The sequence below is a fragment of the Stegostoma tigrinum genome, chromosome 29, assembly GCF_030684315.1.
Source record: "Stegostoma tigrinum isolate sSteTig4 chromosome 29, sSteTig4.hap1, whole genome shotgun sequence".
Lineage (NCBI taxonomy): Eukaryota > Metazoa > Chordata > Chondrichthyes > Orectolobiformes > Stegostomatidae > Stegostoma > Stegostoma tigrinum.
The window spans coordinates 2,026,763-2,040,076 of NC_081382.1; the positions used below are offsets into that span (position 1 = coordinate 2,026,763).

The 13,314-nt window shown below is 42.7% G+C and overlaps 1 protein-coding gene across 1 annotated transcript in view; it reads left to right on the forward strand.

Annotated features, from left to right (window-relative positions):
- Window positions 1-12,958, forward strand: part of LOC125465245 (coiled-coil domain-containing protein 183-like) — a 72,489-nt gene extending 59,531 nt beyond the window's left edge. The window contains exons 8-12 of the mRNA XM_048558522.2: window positions 2,896-3,056; window positions 4,365-4,530; window positions 7,143-7,268; window positions 8,095-8,179; window positions 12,786-12,958. Coding sequence (XP_048414479.1) covers window positions 2,896-3,056; window positions 4,365-4,530; window positions 7,143-7,268; window positions 8,095-8,179; window positions 12,786-12,958 — 711 coding nt within the window. The remainder of the gene's footprint in view (window positions 1-2,895; window positions 3,057-4,364; window positions 4,531-7,142; window positions 7,269-8,094; window positions 8,180-12,785) is intronic.
- Window positions 12,959-13,314: the final 356 nt, after the last annotated feature.

The following is a 13,314-nucleotide window of genomic DNA, read 5'->3' on the forward strand; positions in this document are numbered from 1 at the left end:
CAATCTGGTCCAGGTGAGTTATCCACCTTCAGACCTATCAGCTTCTATAGCACCTTCTCCTTAGTGATGACCAACACACTCCTCTCTGCTCCCTGACCCTCTTGAAGTTCTAGAATGCTGCTGGCATCTTCCTCTGTGAAAACTGATGTAAAGTATCTATTCAGTTTTTCTGCTGTTTCTTTGATCCCCCATTACTACTTCTCCAGTGTTATTTTCCTGTGGTCCAGTGACTACTCTTGCTTCACTCTTACCTTTTAGCTACCTAAAAGTGTCTATTCCCTTAAATAGACTATCCTAGTTACAACTACATTTCTCTTTTCTCCCCTATCTTGAATGGCTCCCTGTACCTTAGTGCTATGGTCAAATGGCTCACCCTCCCTACAGTCTCCACTGGAGCAAGAATCTCAAGCCTGTTAGATAAGCTCAAGGGCTGAGGCTTCTTCAGCACTACCTCCTGGATCCCTCAATCCCTTGATCATAGTCACACCCTCCTGTCCCTGACACCTGACTGAATTTGAGGTAGTTAATCGAAGAGCTGTGACTGCCCCTAAAACACAACATCCAAGTAACTCTCCCCATCTTTAATGAGTTGCAGTGTTTGAAGCTCAGACTGCTACTCATTAACTGAGCCAGAGTTCCTGAACAACCAACACTTGCTACAGATGTGATTACTGCAAACTACCATGGGGTCCAGTAGTTCCCACATCATGTGAATAAAACATCTTTTATTTACTTAATTCTTAATTTAATCCACAAACACCAAATGGCCACCAAGAGACGTGACCAATTCTTACTGGTCTCAATATACACACAATGAAGGGCACGAATTTGACTGGGTCAACACATGCATAATAGCACAAGCTAAACAGAGACATGCCATGGAATACCTGGAGGTGTGTCATTCCAACCAGAATTCCATCAATCAACACATTGAACTGGACCTGTTATACAAACCACTGAAAAACTGAACTGAAAGTAATGCCACGCACCCCAGGAAACTGAGGCATATAGACAACAGTTGGGACAGAACACCAACGCTCCACCAGAGGTGCACTGACAATGTTATCTATCAGGGTCACAAAACATCTGCATTCAAATGCACCAGCTCAGTGAGCAAGTCTATAACCTCGTCCACAACCCAAACTACAAATCTTCTCAAAAACTTTCAAATAAGGCTTAGTCAGCACGGCTTCATCAAGTGGAGGTCAAATTTAGTAAATCTGTTAGAATTCTTTGCGGAGGTAATGAGAAAGTAAGACAAAGGAGAGACAGTGGACTGAATCTATTTGGATTTCCAGAAGGCCTTTGACAAGGTGCCTCTCTGGAAGCTGATAAATAGTGAGAATGCGGTAAGCAGCAAGAAATGTGTCATTTGCAAGAGATCAGTCTGAAGGAGGTAAGTGGGAATGTAGGAGAGAAATTAAAAACAAGTGTGAGGTCAGTGCTCAGGCATATGGAATCCTGAGAGGATGTTTGACCCAGTGAGCTCAGGGAAGGAAGGGATGTGGTCGAAGCTGCTGATCGCAGGGTTTCAGTCCTACTGAGTAGTTCCTTTCACATGTTAGAAGTGAGGGTGGAAGAGGTTAAAAGAGTAGTTTCAAAAGATGGTTTGCAATCAAGAAGATAAGCTGGAGTTGCAGACCTGAAATATTAACTGGCTCTATCCACATCTACTGTTGGACTTGCTGAGTATTTTCAGCATTTTCTGTTTTTATTTCAGATTTTCAACATACATAACATTTTCACTTTGTAAAAGAAACTCAGTGGTGAGTTGCTTTGGCAGGTAGAAGAGGACACAATAGTACTTGAAATAATCCAGCCAGATATGAAAGAATAACTAAATCTTTCAAGGCCGTATGTTTGATTTAAGTGAACAGCCAAGAGTTGAGGGCAGTACTGGTGGAGTGGCCAGGATCAGAGAGAGCAATCATTATAATGTGAATTAGAGCATAAAAGGTCAAGGTGAGGAGGTAATTGAAAGATCACCTGCTGAAAAAATGTTATGCTTAATGGCATTTTGAAATTGTAGTTGTAAGCAAATTGGACATAACTCCCTGTTCTTCTTCTTAATAGTGCTGTGGAATATTTTACCTGATAGAAACCTCTGATAGTGCAGCACTCCCTCAACACTGACGCTCTGACAGTGCGGCACTCCATCAGTACTGATCCTCCGACAATGTGGCACTCCCTCAGCACTGACCCTCTGACTGTGCAGCACCCCCTCAACACTGACCCTCTGTCAGTGCAGCACTCCCTCAGTACTGATCTTCCGACAGTGTGGCACTCCCTCAACACTGACCATCTGACAGTGCAGTGCTCCCTCAGTACTCATCTTCCAACAGTACAACACTCTCTCAATATAACCCTCTGACAATGCGGCATTCCCTCAGTACTACCCTCTGACAGTGCAATACTCTCTAATGTGACCCTCTGACAATGTGGCAGTTCCTCAGTCCTGAATCTCTGACAGTGCAGCATGCTCTCAGGACTGACCCTGTGACAATGCGGTACTTCCTCAGTACTAGGGCAGCAGATGCAAAGGAACACCGGCGCCTGCACTTTTACTAGACTGCTCACTATCCTGACTTGCAAATATATCACCATTCCTTCAATGTCACTGGGTTAAAATCCTGGGACTCCCTCCTTCAAGGCATCATGCGTCAATGTACAACATATGTGGTACAGCGGTTCAAGAAAACAGTTCACCACAACCTTCTCAAGGACTTCTAGGGATAGGCAATAAATACTGGCCTGGTAAACAACATCCACATCCCATGACACAATCAGATGGAGTGCCTTCAATGAAAGTTTGTTATCTCCTTAGCAACTGTTGCAGTCCAAATTCAATATGATTGAGGGCAGACAGTACTAAGGTTTGAAACTTATTTTATACAGGATATTGAACAGAGAATAAACATGCAGAGTGCAACCAGTGACTACCTGCAGTGGAAACTCAGTCAGCGGAAGGAGAAGCGGAATCAGTTGAACAAAGACTTGGAGGATCTGATGCTAGAACATGCTGAACTAAAGTTTGACCCCAACAAGACGATAGCCAGGTACAAGCTGCTCACTGCAACCCTTTCTGAGAGTTTGTTTTACAGCTTTTGTTATCTCATCACCTGTTTTGAAATGTCTTTCAGGAATTGCCCCCAGAATTATTGCTAAATCCAGGCAATGAGAACCTGAGTTTGAATGTCGCCACAGTGGATGGTGAAATTTGAATCCAATTAAAAATCTGAAATTAAGAATCTAGCTACTACCTTGAAACCACTGTCAATTGTTGGAAAAACCCACCTGGTTCACTCATGTCCTTCAGGGAAGGAAATCTGCCATCCTTACTTGGTCTAGCCTACATTTGACTCCAGACCCACTGCAATGTGGTTGACTCTGGGGCAAGTAGGGATGGGTAATAAATGCTGGCATAGCCAGTGATGCTGATATTCCCATGAATGAATAAAAAAATTTCCAAAACTTCACCCTTAGCGCTGACTCCAGAAATATCCTTTACACAAACCACATAATATTCTTTACCCTACAGCTGTTCCTCATTCTTTGCTTCCCTCCCCCCTGTGTATAGTAACAGAACAAAGTTGCTGAACCTTCAGCTGCTCCACCATCAATTAGTCATCATTGATTTGTATCTTAAAATATAATTTTACACTTTTACTTGAGGTAACAAAAGAAAATGTACTCATATATGAGCAAAGCTTTCAGGAATGCAGATTCAAAGTTGGAGTTTTCTAACAGAGAATATAGAAATGGCAATGCTACAGGTAACAGAGAAACAGTTAAACTAAGGGCTGTCATTCAGGACAGAACAAGCCATGGGCTGAGTGCAGGCAGAGTACAGGCTTGACAGACCACAGAGCAGGCGTCCACTAGAATTAAGTACCTTAAAACCTTGCTTTGAACAGAAGGTCAATGAAGTGATGTCACCTGTCCCAACAGCCTCAGATGCACACATATGCATGATCATTGCTGCAGACGTTAGATCGGTGATCTTAAGAGTGAAATGACAGAAAACACTGACTCATAGATCTTTCTGCAGCTGTAATACTCTGTTCTGCTCTCAGTTCTGCTACCTTGATGCACTTTGCATCGTCTGATTGGCACGCAAAGCAATACTCTTCACTGTACCTCAGTACATGTGACAACAATAAAGCAAATTCAAAGCCCAAATTCTATTTCATTGCAATAACTACTAATTTCCCATTCTAATGTGAAGAGGCTATGTGACAAAATGTTTCTGTTATAAAGAATGTACTAACCTATATTCAGTAGCAGCCGGGAGAAGCCAGCAGTTATTGTTGCCTCGGATGGTTTTGACTGATTTGGTGTTATTCTTTGTGTTTTCATCTTGTCAGCCTGACCATTTTAAAGGCGGGTACAGAACAACAGTTGAAGCTTGAAAAGGAGAAGCTTGCGATGGTGTTAACACAGCTGTGTAACAGTGAACGTCTCCTCTTGTCCATTGAGAGTGGGATTGACAACTTGTACTACTCCCTGTATGGCATTCCTGGTACCACTGAGGTCTGTACTATACCACTGAGTAACATCATTTTCATTCTCTTATAGTGAAAGAAAACATTCAGCATTATATTTAACATTCTTTCAACCATAATACTGACGCACAACGCTTACCAAGGTGAATGCAGATTAAACAACACTCGACATTTGATACCATCCGGGACAAAGCAGCCCACTTGATTGGCATGACATCTACAAGCATTCACTCCCTTCACCACCAATGCTCAGTCGCAGCAGTGTGTACTATCTACAAAATGCACTGCAGAAATTCACCAAAAATCCTCAAACCCCACGATCACTTCCACCTGGAAGGACAAGGGCAGCAAGATACATGGGAAACCCACCACCTTCAAGTTCCCTCCAAGTCGCTCACCATCCTGACTTGAAAATACATTGTCATTCCTTCGCTGGCACTGGGCCAAAATCCTGCAACTCCCTCCCTAATGGCATTGTGGGTCAACCCACAGCAGGTGGACTGCTGCACTCAAGAGGTCAGTTCACCACCACCTTCTCAGGTGCAACAAGGCGATAAATATGGGTTAGCCAGCAACACCCACATCCCACAAATGAATAATTTTTTAAAATGCTTTATGTACAGTAAAAATCAAATGAACTGTGAATGCTGTAAATCAGGGACAAAAACAGAAGTTGCTGGAAATGGTCAGCAAGTCTGGCAGCATCTTTCAAAAAAAAAAATTGGCCTGAAACGGTACTCTGATCTTTTTTCTTCATAGATGTTGCCAGACCTGCTGAGCTTTTCCAGCAACTTCTGTAACAAACATCCATCTATTTCAGTCTTTAAAGTTCCATATCTCTCCGGTATTTAAAAGTCTTTTGGTAGAAAAGTGCATGGTGATTGGTGAACTTTTGCTGCTGCCCATTTAAAGCTGAGGTGATGACAGTGTTGAAAATTGTAAGTGGACTGCCCACAAATTACTGTTGTGAGACCATAAGATATAGGAGCAGAGGTAGGCCATTCAACCCATCAAATCTGCTCCTCCATACAATGAGATCACAGCTGATTTGATAATCTTCAATGCCACTTTCCTGCATTTGCCTTATGACTCTTGATTCCCTTAGCTGAAGAAAAAGATTGTCCATCTATGCTTTTAACGTATGTAATAACCCAGCCCCAACAGACCTCTGCAGTAAAGAATTCCACAGATTCACTATATTCTGAAAGAAGAAATTCCTCCTCATCTCTGTTTTACATAGGTGAGGTTCTGAGATTATAACCCCCTGGTCCTAGAGTCTGCCACAAGGAGTAACAAACTCTGCACACCTACCTTGTCAAATTCCTGACTACTGGTCCTTTCACCCTCATGCAGGTAGGAGCTTAATGGGGTTCAGTTTCACACGCTCTGAATTTTACTAGGGTATGGGTCCCACACACACTGACTGTCACTGGGGTGCAGTCCCACACACACAGCCTCTCACTGGGTACAGTGCCACACACACTGATTCTCACTGGGGTACAATTCCACATACACTGACTCTCACTGGGGTACAGTTCCACATACACTGATTCTCACTGGGGTACAGTTTTGCAAATACATTCCCTGACCCCAGCCCATCCCACACCCTTGACCTGAAGACATTTTGAATCAATTTGTTCATCCATGTCATGATACACCTCTACAGCAGATCTTCCGTCCCAGAGGGAGGGAAACTAACTCTGCGCACAAGAGCCCTCATCTTATTTGTGTAGAAATTTTATTGTACATTTAATTGATTTCTTCTGCAGGGAACATTTACTGCAGTTTAGTTTTGGTGAATAATACCTGAACAGGAAGCATGATTTTCTGAAGTGGATGATTCTCAGGATTTTCTATTTCATTTACTTCAGTCATGGGACGTGAGCGTCGCTGACTGGACCCAGCATTTATGGCCTGTCCGTTGTTGCCCTTTAGAAGGTGAGGGTGAGCTGCCTTTTTGAACCACTGCATTTCACCTGCTGTGGGTTGACCCCACAATGCCATTAAGGAGGGAATTCCAGCATTTTGATCTACCAATAGTGAAGGAACAGCGAAATATTTCCAAGTCAGGACGGTGAGCAGCTTGCAGGGGAATTTGCAGGTGGTAGTGTTTCCGTGTATCTGCTGCCCTTGTCCTTCTAGATGGAAATGATTATGGGTTTGGAAGGTGCTGTCTGAAGATTCTTGGCAAATTTCTGCAGTGCACGGTGTCAATGGCACACGCTGCTGCTATTGAGTGTCAGTGGTGGAGGGAGTGAATCTTTGTGGATGTGGTGCCAATCAAGCGGCTGCTGGATGGTGTCATGCTTCTTGAGTGTTATTGGAGCTGCACCCAACCAGGCAAGTGGGGTGTATTCCATCACTCTCCTGACTTGTGCCTTGTGGATAGTGGACTGGAGGTGAGTTACTTGCTACAGTATTCCTGTTGTTACAGCAACTATATTTATATGGCAAGTCCAGTTGAGTTTCTGATCAATGATAACACCCAGGATGTTGATAGTGGGGGATTCAGTGATGGTAACACCGCTGAATGGCAATGGGCAGTGGTTAGATCGTCTCTTATCGGAGATGGTCATTGCTTGTGTTAAATGGACCTGTACCTACAGTAAACAATCTAGCTGGCTGTGTTTTGTGTCTCAGATTTCTACTGGCGAACCACAAGACACCTATGAGAAGTTACATATCTGTGAGGAGAAATTAATTTTCTTGGAGAACAAAGTTAGAAACTTCATTGTTGATGAATGGATGTTAACCGAACAAGAGAAGGTAATGTGCAATCGTGTTTCCATGCATCTCATCATCTCCATGGTCTGAACAGTCTTCAATGTGTGAGTGAGGGGTTTGTCCTGCCTTTAGGCCTTTAGGTTTTGGTAGGCATAAGGAATACACTAAATTAGGCAACTTTAAAAGTTGTAGAAGGGCATAAGACTTCCAGAGTAGGCAGTCAAGGTAATTCATTTGTCCTCAGCTGTATAAATGCAAACTCTACATTCCAAAGTAATGACAGAGAATCTCCTCTCAGCCAGCTATTGGTCATTGTTGGGGAAGTGAAGAATTCCAGAGGACAAGTGAAGTATGTAAGATTTTGAAGGAAATAGATAATTAGATTCTGCTGACATGTTTGACATTTTTGGGACACAGCTCCAAAATGGAAGGGGCTAGAGTAATTAGATTAAACTATTTCACACAAGATGAGCAAGGGGGTTGGGGAAAAGTGTGTTAGATTTTGAAATAATTTAGGAGAGTGGGCAAATAGGAGGTTTTAGTATTAAGAATTAGCTGTACGACCACACCCAGGCGATGTTCCTGAATAACTAACTTTCAGGAACTCTAAATCCAATATTGGACCTTTGGAGAGGGTGACAAAACAGCCAATATTCAGCTGACCTTCATCAAAGATCCAGAAAGTTCCAGGTTAATGCAGCCTGAGGCTCTGTTTTAGCACCTAGTTGTCAAATGCAGTTTACCTTTCTCAGCTGCGGAGATGAATGTTTGTAAAGTCATCAAATTACAAAATAAACCAACTATCCATGTCTGACCTTTGTTAATTTGTCAAGTTGTCAAGAATTAACTTGTCTCTTATCTAATTCAGTTAACAGAATTAATTGAGAAGACATTCGGTGAGAATGAAATGAATAGAAATGTTATGGTTGACATAGATGACTTTGAAATCCAAGGTGAGTGTTAATTGAGAAATCTGTAGTAACTTCAGCTTTCACATGGTCTCCCAGACTGAGTGCTGATGTAGGATTGGACCTGTCCCTTTATTCTTTTCATTCATGAAGAAGCATGGAATGAGGTTGAATGAATCCACTCCCCTGCCTCATCCCGAATCCCTCAAGTATGGCTTGTGAGACCATGGAAAATCCTAAATAAAAACCAAAATCACTGCAGGTGCTGTAAATCAGGAACAAAAACAAAAGTTGCTGGAAAAGCTCAGCAGGTCTGGCAGCAGTTGTGATGAAAAAATCAGAGTTAACATTTTGGGTGTGGTGACTTGGGTTCTGAGGATGGGTCACCGGACCCGAAACATTAACTCTGACTTTTTCTTCACAGATGCTACCAGACATGCTGAGCTTTTTCCAGCAACTTCTGTCATTTTTCATGGAAAATCTTCACTGTACAGGACTAAAGGGATAAAGGTGGTTTCAGCCATTGAAGGAGAGCTCGTGTTTCACCTAACAAACATAATCAGACTCTGAATCTTTGTCCTTGACACTGTTCTCCAAGAGAATGGCATGATGGTACAATGCAACATCTTTGCTCATGTTTCATATAAAATGTGTATCATGCCTGCTCATGGCTCTAAAACATTTCCTATTTCCAGATAATGTGCAAAGAATAGCTTGTTGAGAGACAGTTGAGACAAAGAGTGGGACAAAAGAAATTAAAATAATAAAAACACTTCATAGAATCACTACAGATGGAAGCAGGCCATTTAGCCCATTGAGTCCATACTGACTCTCAGAACAGCATCCCACTCAGACCCACCCCGTCCCTGTAACTCTGCATTTCCCAAGGCTAACCCACCTGCCCTGTATATCCCTGGACACTATGGACAATTTAGCAAAGCCAATCTGTCTAACCTGCACATTTTAGACTTTGGGAGGAAACCATAGCACCCTGAGGAAACCCATAGAGACAAGGGGAGAATGTACAAGCTCCACACAGACAGTTGCTTGAGGGTGGAATCAAACCCAGGCCCTGATGCTGTGAGGCAGCAGCGCTGACCACTAAGCCACTGTGTCACCCCTTTTGTTTTACTGAAGGACTGAATCTGTACAGTTGTAAAAATTCATTTTTGATGCCAGAGAGTTTGTTTAGTATTAATTAAGACTTAATGTGCTGTGAAAAAGTCACACACACACACACACACACACACAAAGGTGGTGATTTCAAAAAATGTAGTATGTATTTAGGTCTTAAATCCAAAATAAAAATTATCAGATAAAATTTTGAATCTTGCAGGATTGTAATTTCTGTTTGGTTCACTGAAGCCCTCTGAGTATGCCTTATTATTTGCTCTTTCCACCTGCCCACCACCTTCACTATTCTGTGCAGGTATATGCCCAGGTACCTCTGAGCCATAAAGATCTACAGCACAGAAAAAGGCCCTTTGGCCCATTCCATCTTCACCAGTCAAAAACGACCATCTGAATATTCTACTCATTTTCCATCACTTGGCCCGTAGCCTTGTGTGCTTTGGCATTGCATATGCACATTTAAATACTTTTTAAATAAAGGTTTTCTGCCTCTACCACCTTCACAGGCAGTGACTTCCAGAATCAAACCACCCACTACATGAAAAAGACTTTCTTTTAAGATCCTCAAAACCTTCTGCCCCTTACCTTAAATCTGTTACATTGGCCATTGATCTCTCCAACAAGTGGACAGGTTTCTTCCTGTCTACCTTATCTATACCCTGCATAATTCTATACATCTCAATCACGTCACCTCTCAATCCCCTCTGCTCCAATAAAACAACCCCTGAGTGTCCAATTTCTCTTTGTGACTGAAACCCTCCAGTTCAGGCAACATCCTGGTAATTCTCCTCCATAGCCTCTCCAACGCAATCACATTCCTTCCAAAAGGTGAATTCCAGAACTGCACACTCTAGCCATTGTCTAATCAACATTTTATACGGTTCCGGCATAACGTCCCTACTCCTAAAGTCTGTGCCTCAACTAATAAATGCAAGTATCCCAAATGTGTTTTAACCACATTATTCTCTTGTTTTGATACCTTAAGGGATTGACATACATATACCCCAATGTCTCTGTAAATTTTGGTGCATCCCAGGCTCCTACAGTCCATCAAGTATTCCCTTGCCTGGTTGTCTTGCCAAGTGCATCACCTCACATTTATCTGCATTGAATTTCATTTCCCACTGATCAATCCATCTGACCAACTTGTCTGTGTGCTCCCGTAATCTAAGGACAAAGAACAATGCAGAGCAGTAACAGGACTTGGGGCCTCCAATCCTGCACTGACACATTTTGCCCTTCCATATTAAAACTATCTTTACTTACAGGATCCATATCTCTCTATTCCCTTCCTATTCATGTATTTGCCCAGGTTGCTCTTAAATGCTGCTATTGTGTCTGCTTTCACTACCTCCTCTAGCAGCATGTTCCAAGCACTTACCATCCTTTGTATGAGAAACGTACCTTGCACAGGACCTGTGTCCCATAATAATTGACCCCTCAACCCTGGGAAAGTGACTCATCTTTCCACTTTATCCATGCCATTCATAATCTTCTAAACTTCTGTCAGGTCACTCCTCAACCTCTTGTATTCCAGTGAAAACAAAGCCAGTCTTTCTTCAGAGCTAAAATCCCCCCTACCAGGCAATGTCCTGGTAAACCTTTTCTGTACCCTCTCCAAAGCATCCACATCCTTCTGGTAGTGTGGTGACCAGAACTGTACACAATATTCCAAGTATGGCCTAACTAAAGCTCTGTAAAGCTACAGCATAACTTGTCTATTCTTATAGTTGATGCCCCTTCCAGTGAAGGCAAGCATGCCATAGGCCTTTCTTACTACCTTATCTACTTTCACTGCCACCTTCAGTGATCTGTGGACCTGTACACCCAGGTCTGTCTGCGTATCAATACTTGTAAGAGTTCTGCCATTCACTGTATAACTTTCATCTGCACTTGACCTTCTAAAATGCATCACTTCACATCTGTCTGGATTAAACTCCATCCGCGATTTTTCCGCCCATTCCTCTACCTGATCTATATCCTGCTGTATCCTCTGACAATCCTCCTCACTATCCACAACTTCACCAATCTTCGTATCTTCTACAAACTTACTGTACCAGCTACATTTTGCTCCATATCATATATGTCGGTCACAAACAGCACAGGTCCTTGCACTGATCCCTGTGGAACACCACTAGTCACAACCCTCCATTCCAAAAAAACACCCTTCCACCACTACCCTCTGTCCTCGATGACTCAGCCAGTTCTGTATTCATCTTGTCAGCTCACCCCTGATAACATGTGATTTCACCTTTTGTGTCAGTCTGAGGGACCTTATCAAAGGTTTTACCGAAGCCCACGTAGACAACATCAATCGCTTTTCCCTCATCAATTATCTTTGTCACCACCTCAAAATCTCAAATCAAGTTAGTGAGGCACAACCACCTCTGCACAAAACCATGCTGATTATCGCTAATCAGTCTATTTGCTTCTAATGCTTGTGGATCTAAGGATATCCATCTCACTATTTACCACTCCACCAATTTTTAAAAATCATCTGTAAGCTTACTGATGAACCCTCCAGCGTTCAAGTCTAAATCATTTATATAAACCACAAACAGCTATGGGCCCAACACTGACCCCTGTGAATCCCCACTGGGCACAGGTTTCAAGTTAGAAAACACCCCATAACTGTCACCCTCTGCTTCCTGCCACTCAGCTAATTATGATCCAATTTGCCAAATTTCTTTGGACCCCATGGGCAATCAGTCTCCTGTGTGGGACCTGATCAAAAGCCTTGCTGAAATGGAAGTAGGCTGCATCAAAGGTATCGCCCTCATGTACACACCTGAACATCTCTTCAAAATATTCAGTCAAGTTGGTCAGATAAGACCTCCCCTTAACAAAATTGTCCGTGATTAATCCCTGCTTCTCCAAATGCTGATTAATTCTGTCCCTCAGAATTGCTTTCAGTAGTTTCCCAATCCACCAAGGTTCGACTCACTGTAGTTTCCTGATTTATCCCTTGCTTCCTTCATGAATAATTGGCTGTCCTCCAGTCCTCCAGCACCTGTCCTGTGGCCAGAGAGGAATTGAACATTTTTGCATTGCCCCTGATATTTTCTCCCTTGCCTCTTTCAAGAACCTGGGATAGATTTAGAGTTAACAAAGTGTGGAGCTGGATGAACACAGCAGGCCAAGCAGCATCTCAGGAGTACAAAAGCTGACGTTTCGGGCCTCGACCCTTCGTCAGAAAGGGTCTGATGAAGGGTCGAGGCCCGAAACGTCAGCTTTTGTGCTCCTGAGATACTGCTTGGCCTGCTGTGTTCATCCAGCTCCACACTTTGTTATCTTGGATTCTCCAGCATCTGCAGTTCCCATTATTACTGATAGATTTAGAGCTAATTAGTTGCAGCAAATGATAGCCTCAGTATTCTCTATATAACAAACAATGGTGCTTGTGCCATTCACTGAGACCGGGGTTATTCCCCAGTGAGTAGTGAAGACTACCACCACGTAATCAGACCAGAGTCAAGCAACATTGGGAATTGTGTCCAATTCTCCTGCTCTTCTCTTCCAGATGATTTAGACTATTTGGCAGCAGGAACTGATGGTATTCTCACAAGAGAAGAAATTAAAAGACGGAGTGAACTTCTGGTGCAAGACAAGACACGAATAGTGAGGAGAGTGAAGAAAAAGGGCAGGAAACGATATGTCAGCAAGAAAAAAGTCATTTGTGATATGGGTGTGTGAGAACAGCTCAGTCTTGATCACTGGAAATAAACAGCTGTCTATTTACTTTGAGAAGAAAATGGTTCTTCATTTTTGCCAGAGCAAATGACTGTGGATGACTGAAATCTGAAATCCAAACAGGAAATATCTGAAATACTCAGCAGATTAGGAAGCAGCAGTGGAGGGAGAGACAGAATTAACGTTTCATATCTATTACCTTTCACCAGAACTGGGTAATGTTTGGGATGTGATAAAGTTTAAACCAAAGAACTGGGAGAAGGAGGTGAGAAAAGAAACCAAAAGGAGAGGTCAATAATACAGTGGAAGGCGGGAGAGATTAACTCATAGGAAAGTTGATAGTAAAGGCCAAAGGAGGT